General features: G+C 39.2%; 1 protein-coding gene across 1 annotated transcript in view; it reads left to right on the forward strand.

Moving 5' to 3' along the window:
• Positions 1–21,536, forward strand: part of LOC149192223 (histone acetyltransferase GCN5-like) — a 413,833-nt gene that overhangs the window by 351,741 nt on the left and 40,556 nt on the right. The window contains exons 10-11 of the mRNA XM_089404505.1: positions 13,011–13,129; positions 14,098–14,191. Of these exons, the coding sequence (XP_089260631.1) occupies positions 13,011–13,129; positions 14,098–14,191 (213 nt within the window). The remainder of the gene's footprint in view (positions 1–13,010; positions 13,130–14,097; positions 14,192–21,536) is intronic.

Consider the following 21,536-nt stretch of genomic DNA (forward strand, 5'->3'; position numbering starts at 1 on the left):
GTGATGCTCAGTGAGGAGTATTACTAGAGCACAGTGCTCGCTAAGAGGGAGTGTTAATTTGGGGTAGCATCGGATGTGCTCTAGCTACAAAAATTGGTGGAGAGGCTAAAGCACATGAGATCTCCAATGCCCAGAAATGGTTTGGGCAGATTCTAAACAGTTTAGGAGATATTAAAATAATTAATATTTTTAATGGTGTCCCTAAGTCTATACTTAGGGAAAATAAAATATTAATGTGTATTATTATAAAACTATTTTATAATGGTCCAAAAGTCATGGATCAAGCCAAGATTAATCTTAGTTGTTGATTAGGGACTTAATCTCGATCGTTGAATTGTCAACGAGAAAAGTATATGAGGAGGCTTGAGGGTCACTTGGAGAATACACCGAGTTAATCAAGATTTCGATTTTCTAGGGCAAGGTTTGCTGAGGAAGTCGAAAGAGTGATCAGAGTTGCAGCTGAGGGGCAATATGAATACAAAAGAGAGAGACAGAGATAGTACTGGGAGGATCAGTGCAAAATCCGGGAGATAAGGGACGCAGAACCAACCAGAGGTTCACGCAAAGCCAGCCAGGGCTCACGCAGTGGCAACCAGGAGCTGTGCAGTGCCTCAGAGAGCCAACGCGGGTGACACAAAGGCTTTAAGGGCTGACGCAGTGCCTCCAAAGGTTGACACAGGGCGAGCTAGAATGACACTGGGCCAGAAAGGGCTGACGTAGTCCCTAGAGTCTGACAATGGGGTTTTCGTGGGGCAGATTGGAGCAAGGAGCTGTTGAGTGTTTAGCCGGTGTTTCAACTGTCTTCGACTGAGAGGTACTACTGCCGAGATTATTCTCTGTTGGGTGAGCCGGTTTTGGCACCCAGATTGTATTCTGAAACTGCTTAATAATTAAAAACCTCAGATAGCTGCACCAGTTTTCCCGCATTGGGTTTTTTTGGGGATATTGGTCGAAAAACAATGGTGTCATTTGTGTGCTTGTTTTGTTTCCTTCAGTTGATGATTTGTAATGTGTTAAGCATGTACCTGTATTTATTTTAAGTATTTACATGGTAAATAACTTGTTAATTAATAAGAACAAGTAGGCAGAAATAAATCAAAAAAGTACATGAAGGGTTTCTAACAATTAGACTTAGAAATTCCAACATTAAAATTTTCCTAAGTCTCAACATAGGAAAAATGATTAATGAACAAGAATTAATTGAGGATGGTGAGATTTCTCTAGAAACTCACATAGATCGAGTAGGAAATAATCTCAGCCATTGATTAAGATTTAATCTTGGTCGTTGGAGTCCCAACTAGAGATTATAAGAAGAGATCGATGGGTAAATGGAGAATACACTAGTTGCAAATACTCAGTGATCTCGACAATTCAATTTTCTAGTGCATGTGATTCAACAGGAGATGGAGTAGTAGGTGTCAGAGGGGTAGCATAGAGATTATCTAGAGGAGCTTCTAGTTCCAGAGGAGTTAGGAGAGGAGGTTGAAATTTTTCTCCAGGAAGCTAGACAGGTATTTGTACGGAGCCTCAAAGAGGGCATTCAATTTAGTTGGAGCAGTGGCAGTTTCAAGTGCTAGTGGCTGCAAAAATTTCCGGAGGGCCAAGCCACAGGCTTCCAGACTAGTAGCAGTCAATCAATAGCTGATTCGAGGTAGTTCTGATCTAGCAAGATTCATTCTTGCACAAAGGTGACATAGAGGCCTGTGTAGAGGCAGAAGGAAAGCCAATTCGAGTGGCTAGATTGAGCTGAGATTGCTCGTGGAGGAGGGTAAATTCCCTCAGATATTTTTGCCAGTATTTCTCTCAGATAGAAATGCCAGATTGGCGTCATTTGATTGTAATTAGAATTTCTACTGCTACGTAATAATATAAGCCCTCATTGTTGCATTGGTTTTCCCGCATTGGGTTTTCCTGGGGAGTTTTGTCCAAAAATATCGGTGTTATTTTTATGTGTGTACTAGCATTTCTCAACTCTTATTTTTTTCTTCCGTAGTATTTTATTTGGTGAAGAAATTGCAGTGTGAATATTTTGTTATTTTGTCGTAAACAAAATAAACTGCATAATTAATTTATTAGTTAGACGCTAAGTAACCTGACACGGGGATTCAGGATTCGTTGAATATGGGGATTCGAGTGTCGGATTCGGACACATTGACCCCCTGGAACAAGACACATTCGGATACTTTATATATTATTTTATTATATATATATATATTAAAAATTAGATATTTCTTACACAAATTCTCATTAATGATACAAATTCATTGATTGCAAACATAGATCTTCATCTAGATGTAAGTTTTACTGTTTACAAAGTAAGTTAGTAACATTTTAGCATGCATAGTACATACAAAATTCAAATACATGTCACATATATGATAAATCAATGAATAATAAATTCTAAATTCATAAATGATAAATCATAATACATATTCAATTCATCAATGATCCTATAGGAGAAAGACAAGATAGTAAGATAAAGACACTGACAGCTATAGTTTTCTCATTAAGTCATCAAAATGAAAATGTGTTACATAGGTAGTGCAATGCCAATGGAAAATAGAAATAGAAAATACAAAACAACTACAGGTATACAAACCTCAAGGCAGTAGGTAGGCTATGACTCATGAGTCATCAATCCTCATAGTCATCATCAGAATCAGCATCACTGTCCTCATCATCATGGTCACCACTACTCTCTTCTGCATCCTCCTCCTCCCCTATATCCATTGTCATCTCTGCATCTGCTGGTGTAGTAGATGACCCCTCTACAATGTCACCATCATCAAATCTAACAGGCTCTAGCACTGGACCATTGAGATCCATGTTGGCCAATGCCAACTCAACACTATTGTCTAGACCGATATCATTAGGAAAGACATCCCACATCTTTGTCTTTCCCTTCAACCACTCTTCCCTTTGCTTGTAAATAAAACAAAGGTTGGTGTGTACATACACCATTGTCTCTGCCATGGACTGCTCAAGCTTGCTCTTCTTAACACTGTACAAATTCCCATAAGTGCTCCAATTCCTCTCGCAACAAGAGGATGAAGTCACTTGAGAGAGGAGCCTCATGGCTAACTGCTGTAGAGGAGGGCTTGTTGCCCCATGATTTTCCCACCAAGAATAGGGCTTCGTAGCCCCCCTGTCTCTAATCACATCATATTCTGCAAATCGACCAGTGCTAGTGGAAAATCTGCAAAGGCATTCTCCACCTCATCAAGCAATGCTCTATCCTGAAAAACCCGCTTGAATGCATCTTTCCTCCCCTGTGACATTTCACCATCCATGTGAGGAGGGAATCTGCAGGAAGTTCCACCATTCAGCCACTCATGGCTGTAGTATTTTGGGTTCAATGAGTGAGCCAAACATTGTAAAGGTGTGCAATTTTTGTCCCATCTGTTGACAAGAATATTCTGTATAGTACCACAGAAGGCCTTTGGTGATGTCTCATACTCGGGGCACTCACTCTGTAGAATAATGCTCCTCATAGACTCAATCATGGAATCCCATCCCTCATAAACCTCTCCTAGGATGGGTTTGTCTGTATCTACAAATCGAAGCATAGAAATGATAAGGTCCATGATCTGAATAATTAGATCTACCCTCTGCCACCAAGCATCATGTAGCACTGTGTCCCTCACTCTTTTAGAGGCTAGTTGATTTGTCTTTCTCCAAAAAGACCAAAACTCCAAAATAACCATGGCCCCAAGATCGGTCTTGACCTCCCTCAACCTCTTCGACATGATGAATGAAGAGGCAAACCGTGTATCCACAATCTTCAACAATGATATATTGTTGTACTCCTTGTAGATAGTGAGGGCATTTGTATGATTTTGTACAAAGTTACGGATATGCTTTGCATCCTCAATAATGTTACCAATCCAAAGCACATCAGAAGCAATGGATTTCAGTGCTAAGTTCAATGAATGGACAATGCAAGGTGTCCAAAACACTCGTGGGTATTTAGCTTCCACAATCATGCCAACAACCTTGCAAACAGGTGCATTATCTATAGTGATTTGCACACAAGAATCAACAACTACATATTCAATAACTTTAATAAACAACTCACGCATATATTGAGCATCCTTGTATTCTCCAAGTGTATCCACTGCTTTCAAGAAAACTAGACCATTCAAGGAAGAGACCATGAAGTTGATGAGTGGGTTCATGCTGGATCTGTCCATCCGTAAGAAACAATGTTAACACCAGATGTTGGCCATGATGCTTTAATATGTTCAACCATTTTTTGCACCTCTTTTTTTGCCTTCGTCAACAATGTGGTTCTAAGCTTCTCTGAACTAGGAGACACATACCATGATGGAGACCTGTGAGTTAGAGCTCGGCACATCTCAATAAATAGAGGTGAGCGTGCAACATTAAAGGATATGAAGTTTTGATAAGAAAAAAGGCAATGGTGAGATCAAGCTCTTCCCATTTCTCTTTTTGAAAAATCTTGTCTATTGGACCAAGTGAAATTGCCTTTCTTTTCGCTGCTTGTCCCCCATTAGAACTCTCAAATGGAAATTTGTTGGTGCCTTTCCTAAAAAATGGAAGGGGGTCATCATTCTTGGTTTTTTTTATTTTGCAGCCACATTTTCCATACCAATAGTGAACTCTTTTTCCATTTCTTTCCTCTTTTGTAAAGGAACTTGTGTACAAGCTCCAAGTCCACAACCTGGTAAAGCCAACAAATGGCATTTGATACGAAAATATGTGCTTGTGAAAGTATTGTGGCAAAAGTTGCATCTCCAATTCACATTGCCTCCTCCCTTCCCCTTGTTGCTTGGCCCATCCTCTCTTGTGACATATTTCCACAAGGGATATTTCTCCATGTTACCTTTAGGACGAAGTCTTCCTCAACATTACTTGCAACAGACTCTGATGAAATTGGGGGAGGAGGGGCATCTCCAATGGGGACATTCTTCCCCTTCTTTTGCCCCCTACCTGTTGCCCTTGATTGAGCCATGAATACTGTAAAAAAAGAAAACAAAACATGCAGAAAAGAAATGCATATGCAAATTGTTGTAATACAAATGCAAACAAATAGAGAGGAAATGCACTTACTTGTTGCTTGAATCTCCTTGAAAATGCTCCAAACCCTTGGCTCCTTGCTCCAAACTCCTAACAACAAACCCACAACTCACCTCTTGCGAAAGGAAGCATTTTTACCCAAAACAGAAGCATTTTTGCCCTTTTATTGCCGTGCAGGTCCCGGATTGCCGGATTCGTGTCTGGATTTCGTGACACATTGTGTCTGAACGAGACACGATCCGAATTCAATCGTGTCCCATTTGGACACGACGTGTCACGAAATCCAGACACGAATTAGGTCGAATCGAATCCGATTCGCTGGATTCAGATACATGGCCCTCAAACAATGAATCCAGTTTCAAAGGTTAGAAGAAATATTTCTAGTTGTTGCATTCCAAGGAATTTTCACAGTGTTCAGTGACCTAGAGGAGCAAGATTCATTGATAGAGGCATATTGGTGTTGCTGCTAATTGGGAGTAGAAGGACCAGTAGTTGTGTTTAGGGTATGACCAAGTGGAGTTGTGAAGTGCACTACTTTAGCGAGTAGGTCAGTTGGTATCTTGTTTAGGGTAGTTTGGTTGTCATAGTTGTTGACACCAAACCCTAGTTGTATTTCTTGTATTAGTGATTGTATGAGGGCCATGATCCCTGGTATAGGAACTCTAGACAATTGTGTTACAATTTGTTAATATAATGAAGTTGGGTTATTGAAAAATTGTAAAATGTTGTATATTTGTGCACGTGTTGATTTACTGATGTGTTTATTCCACTGTGCAAAGTAGTTTGGTGTGGCATTTGAGTTGGTTACATAAAAAATTCTAAGACTCTAACCTAGATTCTTCAGTGTTGTGGAAAAACAACAGGGAAGGGAGGACTTTAATGTCCCTCTTCGAGAACAAAAGAAGGGAGTGAATTAATTTAATTATTTAATGTCATCTTAAAGGTGATAGTGAATAATCAAATTAAAAAAGGGGATATTAAATGACTTTTGAATTAATTAAGAAATAAAAGTTGTAAAGTCACTTTATTATTAAGGTGACCCATGGTATTTCAACAATCCATGGCATATGTCCCAATCTATTTTGAAGGGGAAAATTATAAAAAGAAAAGGAGATTTCATTCAGGGCATGATTGTATATTTGATAAATTGTTATTTAAGCTCTCATAGCTTATCGTGTGAGGGGAAACCCTTGTAGGGTTCCCAGTTTCAGTGTTAAGATATACACCCTAGTTGGTGGTAGTCTGTTTCGATGGTTGTAAAGCCACAGTAGTTGATCATTTACTTTTGTAGAAGGCACCAAAATCCCTGAGAAACAACGCAGTGATTTACAGCTGGGTGGAGGCCAAATTCATTCTAAGAGGTCGAATTGCATATTTGCCAAGAACAAATTTGTGGGCCATGTTGTCAAGAATATCAGGTGCAAGCAGTGGAGAAGTCAGTTCTCTTGAGAAATCATGTTGTATGCATATTAGCGTAGATTTCTCCTTTGATAATTGGTTGTGAAAGTTGTTGTCTTCTTATTAAACTTTATTATGTTCTTTTCGTCAAAAAATTACCAAACATAACCAAGTAGATCACCAAAAGATAATGAACACAAGATATAAGCTCCAAGCTAGAGCAAAAAGCCCCGCAAGGGGGAAAACCCAGAAAAATTCTTTTCTTATAGAATCATATCAATGTGAGATATCCAAGGCCCATGACTATGACAAGTTTCCAACTCTCAATGTTGTTTTTCTGTGGTATTGGAATCTAGGTTAGGGTCTTAGAATCACTAACACTACTAATCCAAATATCACAACAAACTACTTTGCACAGTAGAACAAAATACAACAGTAAATCTTCTAGTGCACGAAATATAGACAACACTTCACAATTTTCAACACCCAACTTCGTTATATTAACAAACTTTAATATTACTGTGTAGGGCTCTCATACCAGGGATAATGGCCCTCATACATCCACTGATACAAGAATACAAACTAGGGCTTTGTTGTCAACAACTATGACAACCAAATTGGCCTAAACAAGATACATTGTTGGTCTAGATGATGTAGTGCACAATCACAACTCTTGTCATACGCTAAACACAATTGATGGTTCGTTTGCTCCCAATTTGCAACTCTGCCTCTATCAAAGGTTCTGCTCCTTTAGGTCACTGAACACGACATACAGATCTACCCTCTAGCTGATCATTCGTCCATCAATGTAGCAACACTTAGGGTCTTCTGTTGAGTTGTTCACAACTCCATTTGTGAACAACTCTCAATTGCTCGTTGCTACTCCTCAGCTCCTTTGGAACTTCTTCTCTCTAATGCCTTCCTGCGTTGCTTCAGTGAAGACAAGCTTTGGGCCGAAGGCCTACCAACTATCTTTGCAAGCTGTCCTTCTCCAAGAATAAACTTGGGCTAACTCACTTAGTTGTCCTTTGTCCTTCAAGGTGTCAACACTAGAGCTTCCAACCTTCACCCTCCTTACAGTTGTTAATGTCCTTTTTGGCAACTGATCTAGGGCTACTTTGAGCACCTACTTGTTGCCCTCCAACAACCTTAAGATGCCCAAACACAAACCATCCAAACTGATCCCAAGCTTGGATCCAACACTTAGCAACAATAGAAAAATAACATACCTTAAAAACTCTTGTGCTTATCTCTCAAGTTCAGCTCACTAGTTAGGGCACACCTGTAGCCCACATCAGTCCTCCGACTGTGGTCTAATCACCTTCAAAAGTATGCGGTCTTCTTCCCTTTAGAAGTCGCTGCAATCCTTTGCCTTAGAAGATTGCTACAACCACTTGTTTAGGTCTTTGGCCCTCCCAAACAATAGTACAGGGGCTCGACCCTCTCTCCTCATGTCACTGTGCTTCTCGACTTGTACAAGCAAAAAAAATCCCCCACAAACAATGCACATAATGCTCCCTTCTCCTCGGCCTGATCCCCTGCCTAACTCGGCTTCGATCGTCATGAGGAATAAGCCCTAAAACAGTTCCTTTCCTCTCCTTCGCTAAGCTCCAAGTTCCTGTGGCCAAAACAAAGATATGCTTCCTATCCGAGTTGCTCTTGTGTTACTTGGATGTGCTTTTCTAGCCTCAACATCACCCTTTATTTATATGCTTCTCTTTGGGCTCCAACGAATTGTCCTTAAGGGCTTATTCTATCTCAACCTACTTGACTTTTCTTGTGCAAGCCCAACTAACAGACAAATTATTTAATATCTCACAAAATAGACCTCCTTACTTGGTGTTCTTTACATCCCCTAGCTCCATTTAGGGTCCTCTACAATCTCCAAGGGTTAGGTCATCAAAACTTCTTATGGTTTCACACCCACAAGCATGGGTGCAAAGCCCACACCTTGGGTTCTAAGCCCACAAAGCACTTTTGTGGTGCCCATTCTTCCAAAACCCCGAACCTTAGGGCTTGGAGTACCTTCCAAGCTACAAATCTCAACATTCTCTCTCAGTGAGGGAGGTACTTTCAAGAATAGGAAGTAACTCGTCATTGCTGGCAACACTAGCCCAAATCTTGGCACCGTTAACTTTAGCAAACTTTGAAGCATGGACTACGCCCTTCTTAGAAGTGTCACTGCCACTAGAAGCCTCCTGATTCTTCTTCTCCTGAAATGATTTTAGGCCATTCCATGATTCCTTCTTGCCAGTTGTAGAAGCACCCTTGCTCCCCACTGACCACACTCTTCTTCTTGGGCTACACATTCTCCCTCTGAACCTACGAACCTCCGTCAGAACTCAACACCTTCTGAACCTTTGGGACTTGGACCTTTTCTTCCTTCTTCTTCTCATTATCTATAGTCTTTCCCATCATCAATGCTCTCTAACTCCAATCACAACACCAACGAAGCTAGAGCCTCTGGGTCTAAGTCTCACCTTTCCACCCTGGAACAACTGGGTTGAGTCCATCCTAAATGGCATGACCACTGATCCTTTGATCTCTTTTTGACTCTTGACGCCTCACACCATTTTCAACTTTGAGTCCCACTCAGCTAGAGTCTTGAATACAACTTACGAACCTATCATATGCTTCGACACACCACTGTCCACATACCATGCAACCTCGTCAATGTTACCCTGAGAGAAATGAGAAATCAAAGCAAAGTCCTCACTCTCTAATCTCATGGAGAGTTCATTAATCTCGGTAGAAGTGTTGACACCTTCAACTTGCTTCCCCATATTTTTCTCATCATCTCCTTGCTTGTTCCTCTGACACTTTGTCGAATAATGATTAAACTCCTCGCAGTTGAAACACTTAATCTTTCTCAAGTCCTTCTTTTGCTTTCCCTTCATTATTGCTGCAAGTGCCACGTCATCATCAAAAGTCTTCTTCTTCAGATGAAGATCTTCGTCTCACAACTCTTCCTTAATGAAGTCATCCCACAACCTATTCCAGTTTGGTAGCTTCTCTCTGGCAACGATCCCTTTGATGAACGACTTCCATTCTGGAGTGAACCCCTTCAAAACGATCCTTACCATCTTAGAATTTGTAATAAGCACATCGATGGCATCAAACTCATCTCAAACCTCAGACAATCTCGTTAGATATGAATTCACCCCTTCACCCTTTGTCATCTTGGTGGCCTTCAACTTATCCTGGAATACCAACTACTGGTTCTCGTTCTTATTCTGGAGAAAATCTTGAAGAGCTTTCCTCATCTCATGGGAAGTGTTCTTCTCGGACAAATGAGGTATTAGAGGATCCTTGACACCATCTTAGATGATGAACTTGGCCCTCGTATCCATCTCCTCGTACACTTCCAACTGCTTAGTGTTAGTCGGTTTCTTCATCTCTTTCTCGGCGAAATCCCAAATCCTATTCACCATCAGAACCAACTTGATCCTTTCCTTCCAAGGGCTATAGTTGGACAACCCTTCCAACCTGCCCACAAATTGCAGACCCACCGACTTCTTCGACATTGCCATTGGTCCTTCAACAACAATGTAACCAACTCCCTCTTAAGTTGGACTTCGTTGTGCATACTTTGATTCACTAGCTCTTTAAAGTAGCTCTAATACCATGTTGTTTTCCAACAGTATTGGAATCTATGTTAGGGTCTTAGAATCACTAACACTACCAATCCAAATACCACAACAAACTACATTGTATAGCAGAAAAAAAATACATCAGTCAATTTACTAGTGCACAAAATATAATACAACTTTCAACAACGCAACTTCGTTATATTAACAAATTGTAATAAACTGTCTAGGGCTCTTGTACTAGGGATACTGGCCCTCATACATCCACTGATACAAGAATACAAACTAGGGCTTTGTTGTCAACAACTTGAGAACCAACTGCCCTGAACAAGATACACTGATGGTCTAGCTCATGCGGTGCACAATCACGCTTGCTCATCGTACCCTGAACACAACTGCTTGTCCATTTGCTCCCAATCTGCAGCTCTTCCTCTTTTAATGGTCCTGCTCATTTAGGTCACTGAACATGGCTTATAGATCTGCCCTCTAGCTAATCATTCGTCCATCAATATATCAACACTTAGGGTCTTCTGTTGAGTTGTTCACAGTTCCATTTGTGAACAACTCTCAACTGCCCACTGCTGCTCCTCAACCCCTTTGGGACTTCTTCCCTCTAATCCCTTCCTAGGCTGCTGCAGTGAAGACAAACTTTGGGCCAGAGGGCTGTCACCTATCACTGTAAGATGTCCTTCTCTCACAATGAACTTGGGCTGACTCACTTAGCTGTCCTTTGTCTTTCAAGGTGTCAACACTAGAGCCTCCAACCTTCACCCTCCTTACAGCTGTCAATGTCCTTCTTGGCAACTGATCTAGGGCTACTTTGAGCACCTAATTGTTTCCCTCCAACAACCTTAATATGCCCAACCACAAACCATTCAAATTGATCCCAACACCTAGCAACAATACAAGAATAACATGCCTTGCAAACTCCTGCTCACTGGTTAGGGCACACCTGTAGCCCACGTCAGTCCTCTAACTGTGATCTAATCACCTTCAAAAGTCTGCAGTCTCCTTCCCTTTACAGGCCTCTGCAATCCGCTGCCTTAGAAGACTGCTACAACCACCTGTTTAGAACTTTTCGACCCTCCCAAACAACACTACAGGGCCTCGGCCCTCACTCGTGTCATTGTGCTTCTCTGCCTGTAGAAGCAGAAAAATCCTCCACAAACAATGCACAGAATGCTCCCTTCTCCTCGGCCTGGTCTCCTACCCAACTCAGCTTAGACTGTCATGAGGAATAAGCCCTAAAACAGATCCTTTCCTCCTTCACTAAGCTCCAAGGTCCTGTGGCCAAAACAAAGATATTCTTCCTATCCAAGTTGCTCTTGTGCTGCTTGGATGTGTTCCTCTAGCCTCAACATCACCCTTTACTTATATGCTTCTCTTTGGGCTCCAACAAACTGTCCTTGAGGGCTTATTCTAACCCAGCCGAATTGACTTTTCTTGTGCAAGCCCAACTAACATACAAATAAATTAATATCTCACAAACTAGACCTCCTTATTTTGTGTTCTTTGCATCCCCTAGCTCCTTTTAGGGTCCTCTACAATCTCCAAGGTTTAGGTCATCAATACTTCTTGTGGTTTCACACCCACAAGCCTGGGTGCAAAGCCCACACCTTGGCTTCTAAGCCCACAAAGCACTTTTGTGGTGCCCATTCCTCCAAAACCCCAAACACTAGGGCTTGGAATACCCCCCAAGCTACAAATCTCAACACAAAAGATGCCAAGTCAAGCCCTCCCAAATAGCAACAAGTTCATATTAGCAAAACCAGCATCATGTACAGTAATAGAAACAACCTTTCAAAAAGAGATGTGTCGCAATAGAACTTCCATAAATCCGAGCTCAAGAAAACCCTTCTTTACATGTGCAAACTTCAGATTTCGGCGTCCCTTGACTTTGCTATCCTTCTATGCTTTATTTTAGAACAGATCATGCGAAAATCTTGTCCCCAAACGAATCCAACTTATCCTCTATTTATACTGTCCAGAGGGGTTTGAACAGATGTCTCTTCCTTGGCAGGACCAACTTGACATCTTGAGGTAGCTTTGACTCAAATTACATATTTAAAAAATTCTTTTTCTTGGCTATAAATAAGCCTTTGACTAATACAAATAATAATGAGCATGAAGAATATGCTTGAATAAAATAATAATTTGAGTTGAGCATGAAACCCATGCTTGAAAAAATAAGAATTTCTTTTCTTCTTTTTGTTTTTACATGAAATATACAATGACACGAGTACAATGATAATTATGAAGACTGAACCTAGTTACTCTTTTCAACAAATTCCCCCAGGTTTTGCTTTAAATAGTTATGTAAATTTCATCCTGAAATTTCATTAATAAAATATTGCCGGAGTTGCAGCAGTTCATTTCATTTCTGGGTTTTATACTGCATATTTTATTAATTTGCCAGCAGTATCTATTGTGTAAAATTGTGCACAACTTATGGTGTTTTTAGAATAGGAATGCATGTAATAATTTTCTGTAGTAAATTCCCTATTAATCTTTAATTAAATTAAAAAAGGGTATTACAACATCTTATACATCTTATATATCTGTAGCAATGTTTGTTTGATGTCATTGTTGCTTTAGATGTTTAAAAAATTGAATATTTTTGTATATTTGAAAGTTTTCTGATATTTTCCAATATTTTTGATATTTTCCCCAACATTGCTGATAATTGATATTCCAGGCCCTCAGCAATATATTTGCCAACATGATAAATGTAACACTAGTTGGCAGTATGATACGATATCTTTGTGGTTATTGTATAAAAGCTGAGAATCCTCTTTGGTGGGAATCATCACTAAAAGAGATAAAATTACATATATTTCTTGAACGTTATGCTGGTCCTCTTTTATCACAAATATGAAATCCTTATTATTAAAAAATTGGTTTAAACTTTAAAGCTTTCTGAGATTAATTTTATCTGGATATCTAGAGATACATAATCAATGAATAATGGGGGTGATTTCCCTGCATCAGAGGAGGCAGGCTGGACACCAGATCAATGGGGTTGCTCGCGTTTTCGTTTATTGAATACCCCATCGGAGGGCCTTCCAAATCGCCAGGCCCTTCATGCCTTTATGCGTTCGCTATGTAAGGTAGATTCTCTGATTTGTAATCTACATGCTTGCATATTTCCAAGTTTATATTTAATTCTATGAGTTACCTATGTTTTTTGCATTCTGTGAGGTTTGAATTTCAGAATCTTTTGCCATGTTGTCTTATTTACGTGATCACTGATTTGTGGACATATATATTAGCCACTGAACTCAGCTTGCATGTAACTACGGTATGATCACTAAATAATAAAATAATAAGAAATAAGTTTGGCTGATTCTATGATCATTTCATCAAATTGCAGGCCTTTTTCAAGTACTTCTGTATAAGTTTGTTTGCTATATTGCTCCTATTGCTTCACTTTCAAAGGAGTTTCAAATCACAAAATCTTTGTGTCAATTTATATTTATGTACATGCTCAACTAGACAGAGATAGGTTAGTGGCTTCAGAGGGTGGCAGAGGGGGAGAGACAATTTTGGTGCCTGTAGCTGGGCAAATTTAGGGGCTACTGCTTGGTATGGTTGTTACTCTTGAAAAGGATGGTGAACAGTTATCTAATCAAATTCTAATAAATTATTATGTAATCTAAATGTAAAATGAGGTCAAGATAATGCAAAAACAACTTTCAAATTAGATTTGTCACTTGTATCAGAAGGATACATTTCCAGAATAGCAACATGAATATCGTTTAATGCCCCATCTGGTGGGTCAGAGAAACATTTTGGTTGATGTCTATTCTAATATATCTACCATTCTTGTCGGTATGTCATTGCGATAATTCTCTGTGACTGTGTTGGATTATTATATTGTCAGTCAAAGATTGTCTGTTCATTTAATCTTTAAGGTAGAGAATAATATAGTGAGCTCATATTGAACAAGAGTAACATACCATTAGCAAAACAAAATCATGTTCCAATTTATGAAATTTATTATTACCTCAATAACAGTATTTATTTTCTCTTGTAAAATGCCTCCCTCATTGAATTAATTTGATATTCTTTTGAACAGGCTATGACTGAACATGCTGATTCTTGGCCATTCAAGGACCCAGTAGATCCTCATGATGTGCCTGACTACTATGATATCATAAAAGATCCAATGGGTAAATCTGTCAGCATCTGGATTCTGATTCCTTCCTTAATTGTTCATATTTGTTGCTAATCTCAAAAATTACGAACAATTAAAAATGATATAAACATGCAGGAAGCTTCATTTACACATATATGAAAATATTCCTACCTTGTAGACCTTGATATACAATGAAATGAACTCCTCGTTGATTAAACACTTGATTAAAGATAAAAACATTAACAGTAATATCAAGAGTAATTTGAGTGTCCATTAATTAGGATGTCATTGTAAAGGAATGAGACAAAAAGGCAGCCTGGGATGTAATATATTATATACCCAAGCAAAATTCGAAGCAAAATTTTCCACATTTTTTGAACCTTTTCTTTGACATCTTTCTACAAACAATTGGCATGCAAAATATGGAAATTATCTTCAGCAAATAGCTCAGAACTTTCATCAAACATTTCAAGAACAAACTCAGGTAAATAACATCATCAAAAATTCTGAGGCAAAATCTGAACTTTATTGACTTTGATTCTTCTATGATTACAAATGCAAACTGAAGACAAAAACTGTGACTTGCTTCAGCTGACTAGAAGGAGGTGTTGCTATTAAACATCTGATATTCCAACGCCTGGAGATCATGCTCAGTGCATAACTCGGCCTCCTGGATAAATTATCTCGACCTCTAATGCATAAATGCTAGAGCACTTGAATTTGTGTCTCAAATGTGCCAAAACATCACAAGAAAATGTCAAAGTAAGAGAAATCATTAAAGAAAACCCTAAGTTGCTGCCCTAATGGATTTCTCCGCATGGTATCAGAGGTAAGGTCAAGGTTAAAGGCAGCTGGAAGATCACTGTTGCTTGAAGGGGTTCCCAAGACAAGAAAATAAATCTTTTAAAGTACCAAATTCTGTAAGTATCCACAGGACTGAAAACCCGTAGATAACCGTGTAAAAATCAAGTCATTTCAGGATTGCTATAAGGACTCTTTCACTTAGAAAAATGCGGGCTATTAGGCCGAAAATATTCCTGTGGAAAGCGAGGTAATTAATGGAGTATTGAGGACTCTTGTGGACATACGAAGGCAGACACTACCTCAGGTTCAGGTCTGTAGTTTCATAAAAAATTCAAAGAGGCTGAAAATTAGTCTTCAAAGTAACCCAAGGAAAGACCTATTATATGTTTCAAGGTCAGTCTTCCTTGACAGGAAGAACGAGATCTGTGGTCTTAAATTTGGAAGGCCTACAATGGACTAGAACGCCAGTGAATCTTGCTTTGAAGAAAAACAGAAGGATTGAAATTATAAGAATCGTTATAGGCCTGTCTGGAATATCATTTCTGTGACATGACAAGTCCTATCCAAGAGAAGCCGAAACTGCAGAATGATGGCATTGTAAAGATTAAAGTGACCTCTATATCCTTCAGATATCTGTGATATACATTTAAGGTTCAAAAGGTAGAAATAGTCATTACCTAGTAAATGAAACTTAACCGACTTATGTGGAAAGAAGCAGACTATAACAAGAGATAACTCAGGACCTTGAAATCTTCTACGACAGTCAAAAGAAAGCATCTAATATTGAGACCAGCCTGGACTCTGGAGTACTCATCTGATTTAAGTATTAATATTACTCTTTTCGTTTCTTTGTCATCAAACAATATGTCTTCAGATTGCAAGAAAAAGCCACAAACTCAAATGGATTGTCAATCCTTCTATTGTGAAAGACAAGGTATGGACTCTGAAGGTATATATACTGTTCATTTGTTAAAAGGAAATAGTTGCTTATACTATGTTAAAAAGTATAACAACATCATTCACTTGTTTCCTCTCAATAATCCTAACATCGAGGGCTTATAAGATATATAGAATTCCTTGGCAAGAATGAGATTGAATAATGTCTAAATTTTTGACATATTACTCTTTAGAAATAGCTAGGGTTTGTACTCTAAATCCCTAGGAATTCATTCTCTCAGAGGTAATGAAAAACCCAGATAAATATTACGTTATTGTACTTGTATATTTTGGTTGTGCTTGTCAACAAATATTGCAGGTACGATGACTTGGTAAATCAAATTGGATCCTTGAACAAAAGATGACTCTTATGAAAATAAACCATGAAAAAGGCTGTCATAATTCAGAGGGAGCTTGCAACAAAGATTATGGCTTGATACAAAAAGGAGAAAGAAGCCTTGTTGCAGAAAGAACTCTTCAATGAAGAAACCCTATAAGATTTGTAAAAAGAGCAACTCAAGGTATGTCTAAGATCACCTTATTCGTATCTAATCCTCTTTACATTAAAAAGGTACGATCATTTTGAAAATTTGGTTGGTATTTCTCACTCTCTCATGTCTAGGTCTTTGAATCATCAAGATACTTGTTTAGGTTTACTCAATCTCAAGAGTAAGTCAACCCTCTCTTTACTATTTTTGTTTAGTTTGGTAAAACCCTAACCTTTAGGGTTCACTATAAAGCCCTAGCCGTTTGATGCTTAGAGTATGTTGACAATATTGATGAAACCCTAGTCTACTTAGGGTTTGTTGATAAAATATAAAACATATATTGATACCCTACTCTCTTAATATTTAGGATTTTGGTAATGTTATGAAGAAACCCTAGCCCTTTTGGGTTTGTCATTGATATCTAGGTTATATGATGAAACCCTAGATCTTTAGGGTTTGTTAAATTAGGGTTTATGATGAATCCCTTGAATCAATTAATGAAAGATCCTAGGAAATGAAATTCGAAGTGTATGGGCTTCTGTTGATTGAAACCCTAGCTTGGGCAAGTTGTTGTATATCTAATGTTAAAATTTTGATGTTTATATCTGGGTTTTGACAAAACCCTAGTAGAGTTTGATATAAATTTCTAGGGCATGATAATAAAAACCTAGATATAGAAATTCTTTCATTATGATTGAAATGCTAACTCGGTATAGTTGTTGACATCTAAGGCTTTTGTCTTAAAGATGAAATCTAGGGTTTGTGACAAAAACCCTAACATAGATGGATGTGAAAGTCTAGGGTATGAAAGATGTAACCCTTGTTGATTGTGGACCTAACTAAGTTTAGGTTTCGAATGTCTAAAGTTTAATTTCTTGTTCAAAGTTGTAATAATCCTAGATGCTCCCATAATGATAATATGCTAACATTGATAAAATTGATTTCATGCTCCTGTTTGTACTTGGTGTAATTGTTGTTGAAGATTTGCAGGTACGTAATCTTCAAGATATTGAAGATGCTTACCTCATACTTGATGATGAATTGGTGATGTTGAGCATGATGGAAAATGGAACTGTAAGAATGTTGATGACATTAAAAGTAAATAGATGACCTTGTGTGAAAATTCCTAGATCTAACAATCTCAGGAATCCTACTGCAACCATCTAAATCTACTTCACCTAGATCGTAAATTACATTACAAACTTATTTTAGATTTCTTCTTGAAACATTGAAGTAAATTACTGAAGCAGCCTACACCAGATTAAATATGATTATGAAACATAGAAACTGAGCAAAGAAATACAAACACATAGGACACCGTTATTTTTCGAATATGTCCCTGGAAAATCCCAATGCGGTAAAACTGGTGTAGTAGTGAGGGTTTTATTTTATTATGCAGCAGTGAAATCTGAGTACATCTATGCATGTCCAACTGGAAATCCAAACAATAAGAAAATCTGGCAAAGATATTCCCTAAGCAACTCCGACACTCGTGTTGCCTGCACTCGTGTTCCTACACTTGCGCGTTCCTACACTCGCGTTCCTGCACTCGCATTCTTGCACTCGCGCATTCTTGCACTCGCGCATTCCTGCACTCACAATAACTCAGCCTCTTGTTACTGCCTCTCTGGATCTGGAAATCTTCCTCCGGATCACTGTCCCTGCCTCTCTACTGCAAAAGATCTCTTCGATCATAATTTCCTCCTGAGAACTTCTCACTTCAAAAATTCTATCTCTTGATCTCTCGGTGTATTTTCCAAATGACCCTCAAGCCCTTTCTTATATCTTCTTGTTGGAAAACCAATGGCCTAGATTAACTCCTAATCAAAGGCTCAAATCGTTTTGACTTGATCTCTGTCTTTTTCTAGAAGTTTCAACCACAATTAGATTAATACCCCTTAATATTTTAATTTTCCTAAGTTCAGACTTATGAACTCCATTAAAAATATTAATTATTTTATTAAAATCGTCTTTGGGTGGAATTTCCTTTCTGGGTTCTTTGGAATGCATGTGCCCAAGCCTCCTTGCAAATTTTGAGGCCTAGAGCACATCCGATGCTACCCCAAATCAACACTCCTTCTTAGTGAGGAATGTGCTCTAGCAATATACTGCTATTGCATACTGCTCCGACTCTGAAGCATCATCCTCTGTGCTACTGATATCTGACATGCTGTACACCAACTTCTTCACTATTGTTGCAATTGTACTGTTGCCTTTGACACTGGCACTGGCACTGCTACATCTATACTACAACTCCCTCTAAAACGTTGCATCTTCTATGCTGCTAGCACTGCCACCGCTAACACTGCATTCATATTGCAACTCAGTTGCTGAGAGAAGCAACTGAAAAAATCTGAACTTCAAGCACATGTGATTTGCTCAACTATTCCTGGTCAATAAGCCTCAAAACGAAAAATGCTCAAGATCAATCGTTGAAATTGCCCTTTGTGAAGAGAAAGGATATGTTTATTGTCATGTCCCTTCCTAAATCATTTTGGAACAAGATTAATTTTTGTATTATGGGGCCAATTTTGGAGTTAGTGGACCTGATTCGATTTTATTAGGAGATTAGACTAGGAGAAGATGTTTTGTTTTGTAGTTACGTTACACATGGGGGAGACCCTCACTAGGGAATTATGCACTCCCTAATTCGATTTGCATGAAGGGGGATAACTTTTGCATGGTGTTGGTTAAGTGAGGGCCCACGATGGAGGACGAAATGGAGGGAAAAGTGCTCCATGAAAACTATATAAGGAGGGCAACTCTTTTCTTCTCATTCATTCATGAGAGTATATAGATTTCTCTTTGGTTGCACGAGCTGCTTAGTCGAGTCACAGGCTGTTTAGCACAAGTTCTTTAGGTGAAGATCTCACCCTTTCTTCGGGGGACTTCGAGTGACACCCTAGGAAGGTTTTCATCATTTCTCAAGGAGGAGGATCACATTGTGATTTCAAGCAGTGGCATTTCCTTCCAAGTGGTGCGTATTACTAGAGGATGTAGGGGAAAGTAGATCGAGTTGTTGGTGGTCCTAAGAAGTGGAGTTTTGATGTGAGATTTTTAGGAGAGGAGGCTAGGGAGGATTGTCAACATTTGGGAGAGTTTGAGAGTTGATTGAGCTTCTGGTTTCGCACTACCTGGGCCAGTGCAAAGGCAGTGTTTGGGAGCTCATTTTGGTGGGTAGAGTATCAGCCCTTGAGGCTAATCTTTGTCGTGGAGGTTGGAGGAGTTATTTGGAGGGTAGTTTGCTCCCTTTTTTAGAGCTTGTAGGAGCACTTTGTGGCCATTTCTTGCAAGCCATATTGTTGGAGCTATTTGGAGGTCGTAGGCCATAGAGGAGGTCGAATTTGGGAGGTTGGATTCTAGCCAAACCCTTTACGGGATTTTGTGGGTTTTGGCCAAGGAGCTTGTGGCTAAAGTTTCATCATTTTTCTGAGCAACGGAGACAAGGTTTCTTACAACTCCTTTCCAACCAGCAGTTGTAGTTACTAGGAGACAACGCAAAGCATTAAAGGAGCAGTTGCTTTTTAGCGTTTGAGATTACTGTTTGACACTTGGCTTCTGTCAAGCTTGCCCTTGAGGCAAGCCTAGGTGCATTTTCCACACTATTGTACTTGCTCCATTCCATAAATAAAATGGCTCAGTTGGTTCTCATTTCTGTTGTGTATTGAGTTTTTGTTGATTGTTTAATTTTTGTGTATGAATGGAACTTGCTTTTTTATATCACTGTTTGTGTAAGTTTGGAACATTACAGTGGTATAAGAGCTTAGATTCTGGCTCAGTTGTGGGGAAATTTTTCTATGAGTGAGGTAGACCGACAGATGTTAAATTATGGTATGTTCTATGCTTAGAGCACTTTACTTATTTTTCTTCTTATTAGCCACAGATTAGCAATCACATATACATTAAGTAAAGTGCAGATAGAACATTCAATGATCAACAGAAAACAAGCCAAGACAAGAGACACGAGATGTGGCGGCTAGCCAGGGACAAACCCCAATGTGGGGAAACCCTTTGATCAAATCTTCTTTTATCTTCAATAGTTCAGCAGAGAGAAATAGTGCAAAATCTGAATTCTGTAATTTTATATCAGCAGCAACAAACCCTAGATCAGCAAAGTCAAACTTGGTCAAACTAGCTGAAATTGACCTCTAAAATACTTGGTCAAATTCTGGTCAACTTGTCCTCAAACAGCCTGAAGAATCAGCCATAGAACAGTCCCAAAAGTTCAGTCAAAGTGCAGATTTCTGAAGTCAACTGCAGCCCTAAACTAGGGTAGTCAATACCGGTCAAACTAGAGGTCAGATCACCTCGATTTTTATGCCAAAAATTGCGGCCTACCTAGGAGAGGCAACCACACCCAATCCACACTTCTTGGAAGGTCAATGCTGGTCAACGTTGGTCAAATATGACCTGCTGTCCTTTTTCTGCGCCCTCTTTGCCCTAGGACATCTTCCTTTCAGCCACACGTGTGAGAGAGAGAGACTCTTTTCTGCGCAGGAGAGAGAGAGATGTGTGTGAGAGTGAAGTGTCCAAATGAGGAGAATGCTCTTTGTATTTATATGCAAAACGTTGAGGTTGAATAGACATGACTGTTGGGCTTCTGAGCCTACATAAGTTATTGGCCAACCTTGACAATATGTCCATAATCAAAATAAATTCATATCTTCATAAATACTTATCGGAATCCGATGATCTTTAGATCAATCCTACACCTCTCGACGAGAGAATCGAGGAAAAATATCAACCATAAATAAGGTGACCCACATGGAGTTTTGCCCTAGTTGCCAATTTTAACACTCCCTCTCAACTAGGGAGAACTTCATCTGCAATCTGTCAGACCGTCATTGCTATCCATCCATGAAATGCACTGCCCTGTACAACTTGACTCTACTCTGCTCGAACTATGAAGAAGAAGAAATGATCGAGGATGTATCATACCATCCTCCACTGACCCGAAGTCAGTGTTAGAGTGTGTACCACTCTCACTGATCCCAGATCAATGGAGGTCATCCTAGCATAGGGAGTACGGTAGATACAACGATGCTTCCATCGATAGAACTACTATGGTCCCTATCCTCATTTCCCTTCTCATTGATCAGATGAGAGGTACTTCCCATGAGTCCCAGACTTCATGGGTAAGATGCATTGATA

The sequence above is a fragment of the Pinus tabuliformis genome, chromosome 2_2 (genome assembly GCF_031772625.1).
Source record: "Pinus tabuliformis cultivar Carrire ecotype Pingquan chromosome 2_2, CPIR1, whole genome shotgun sequence".
In the NCBI taxonomy this organism is placed as follows: Eukaryota; Viridiplantae; Streptophyta; class Pinopsida; order Pinales; family Pinaceae; genus Pinus; species Pinus tabuliformis.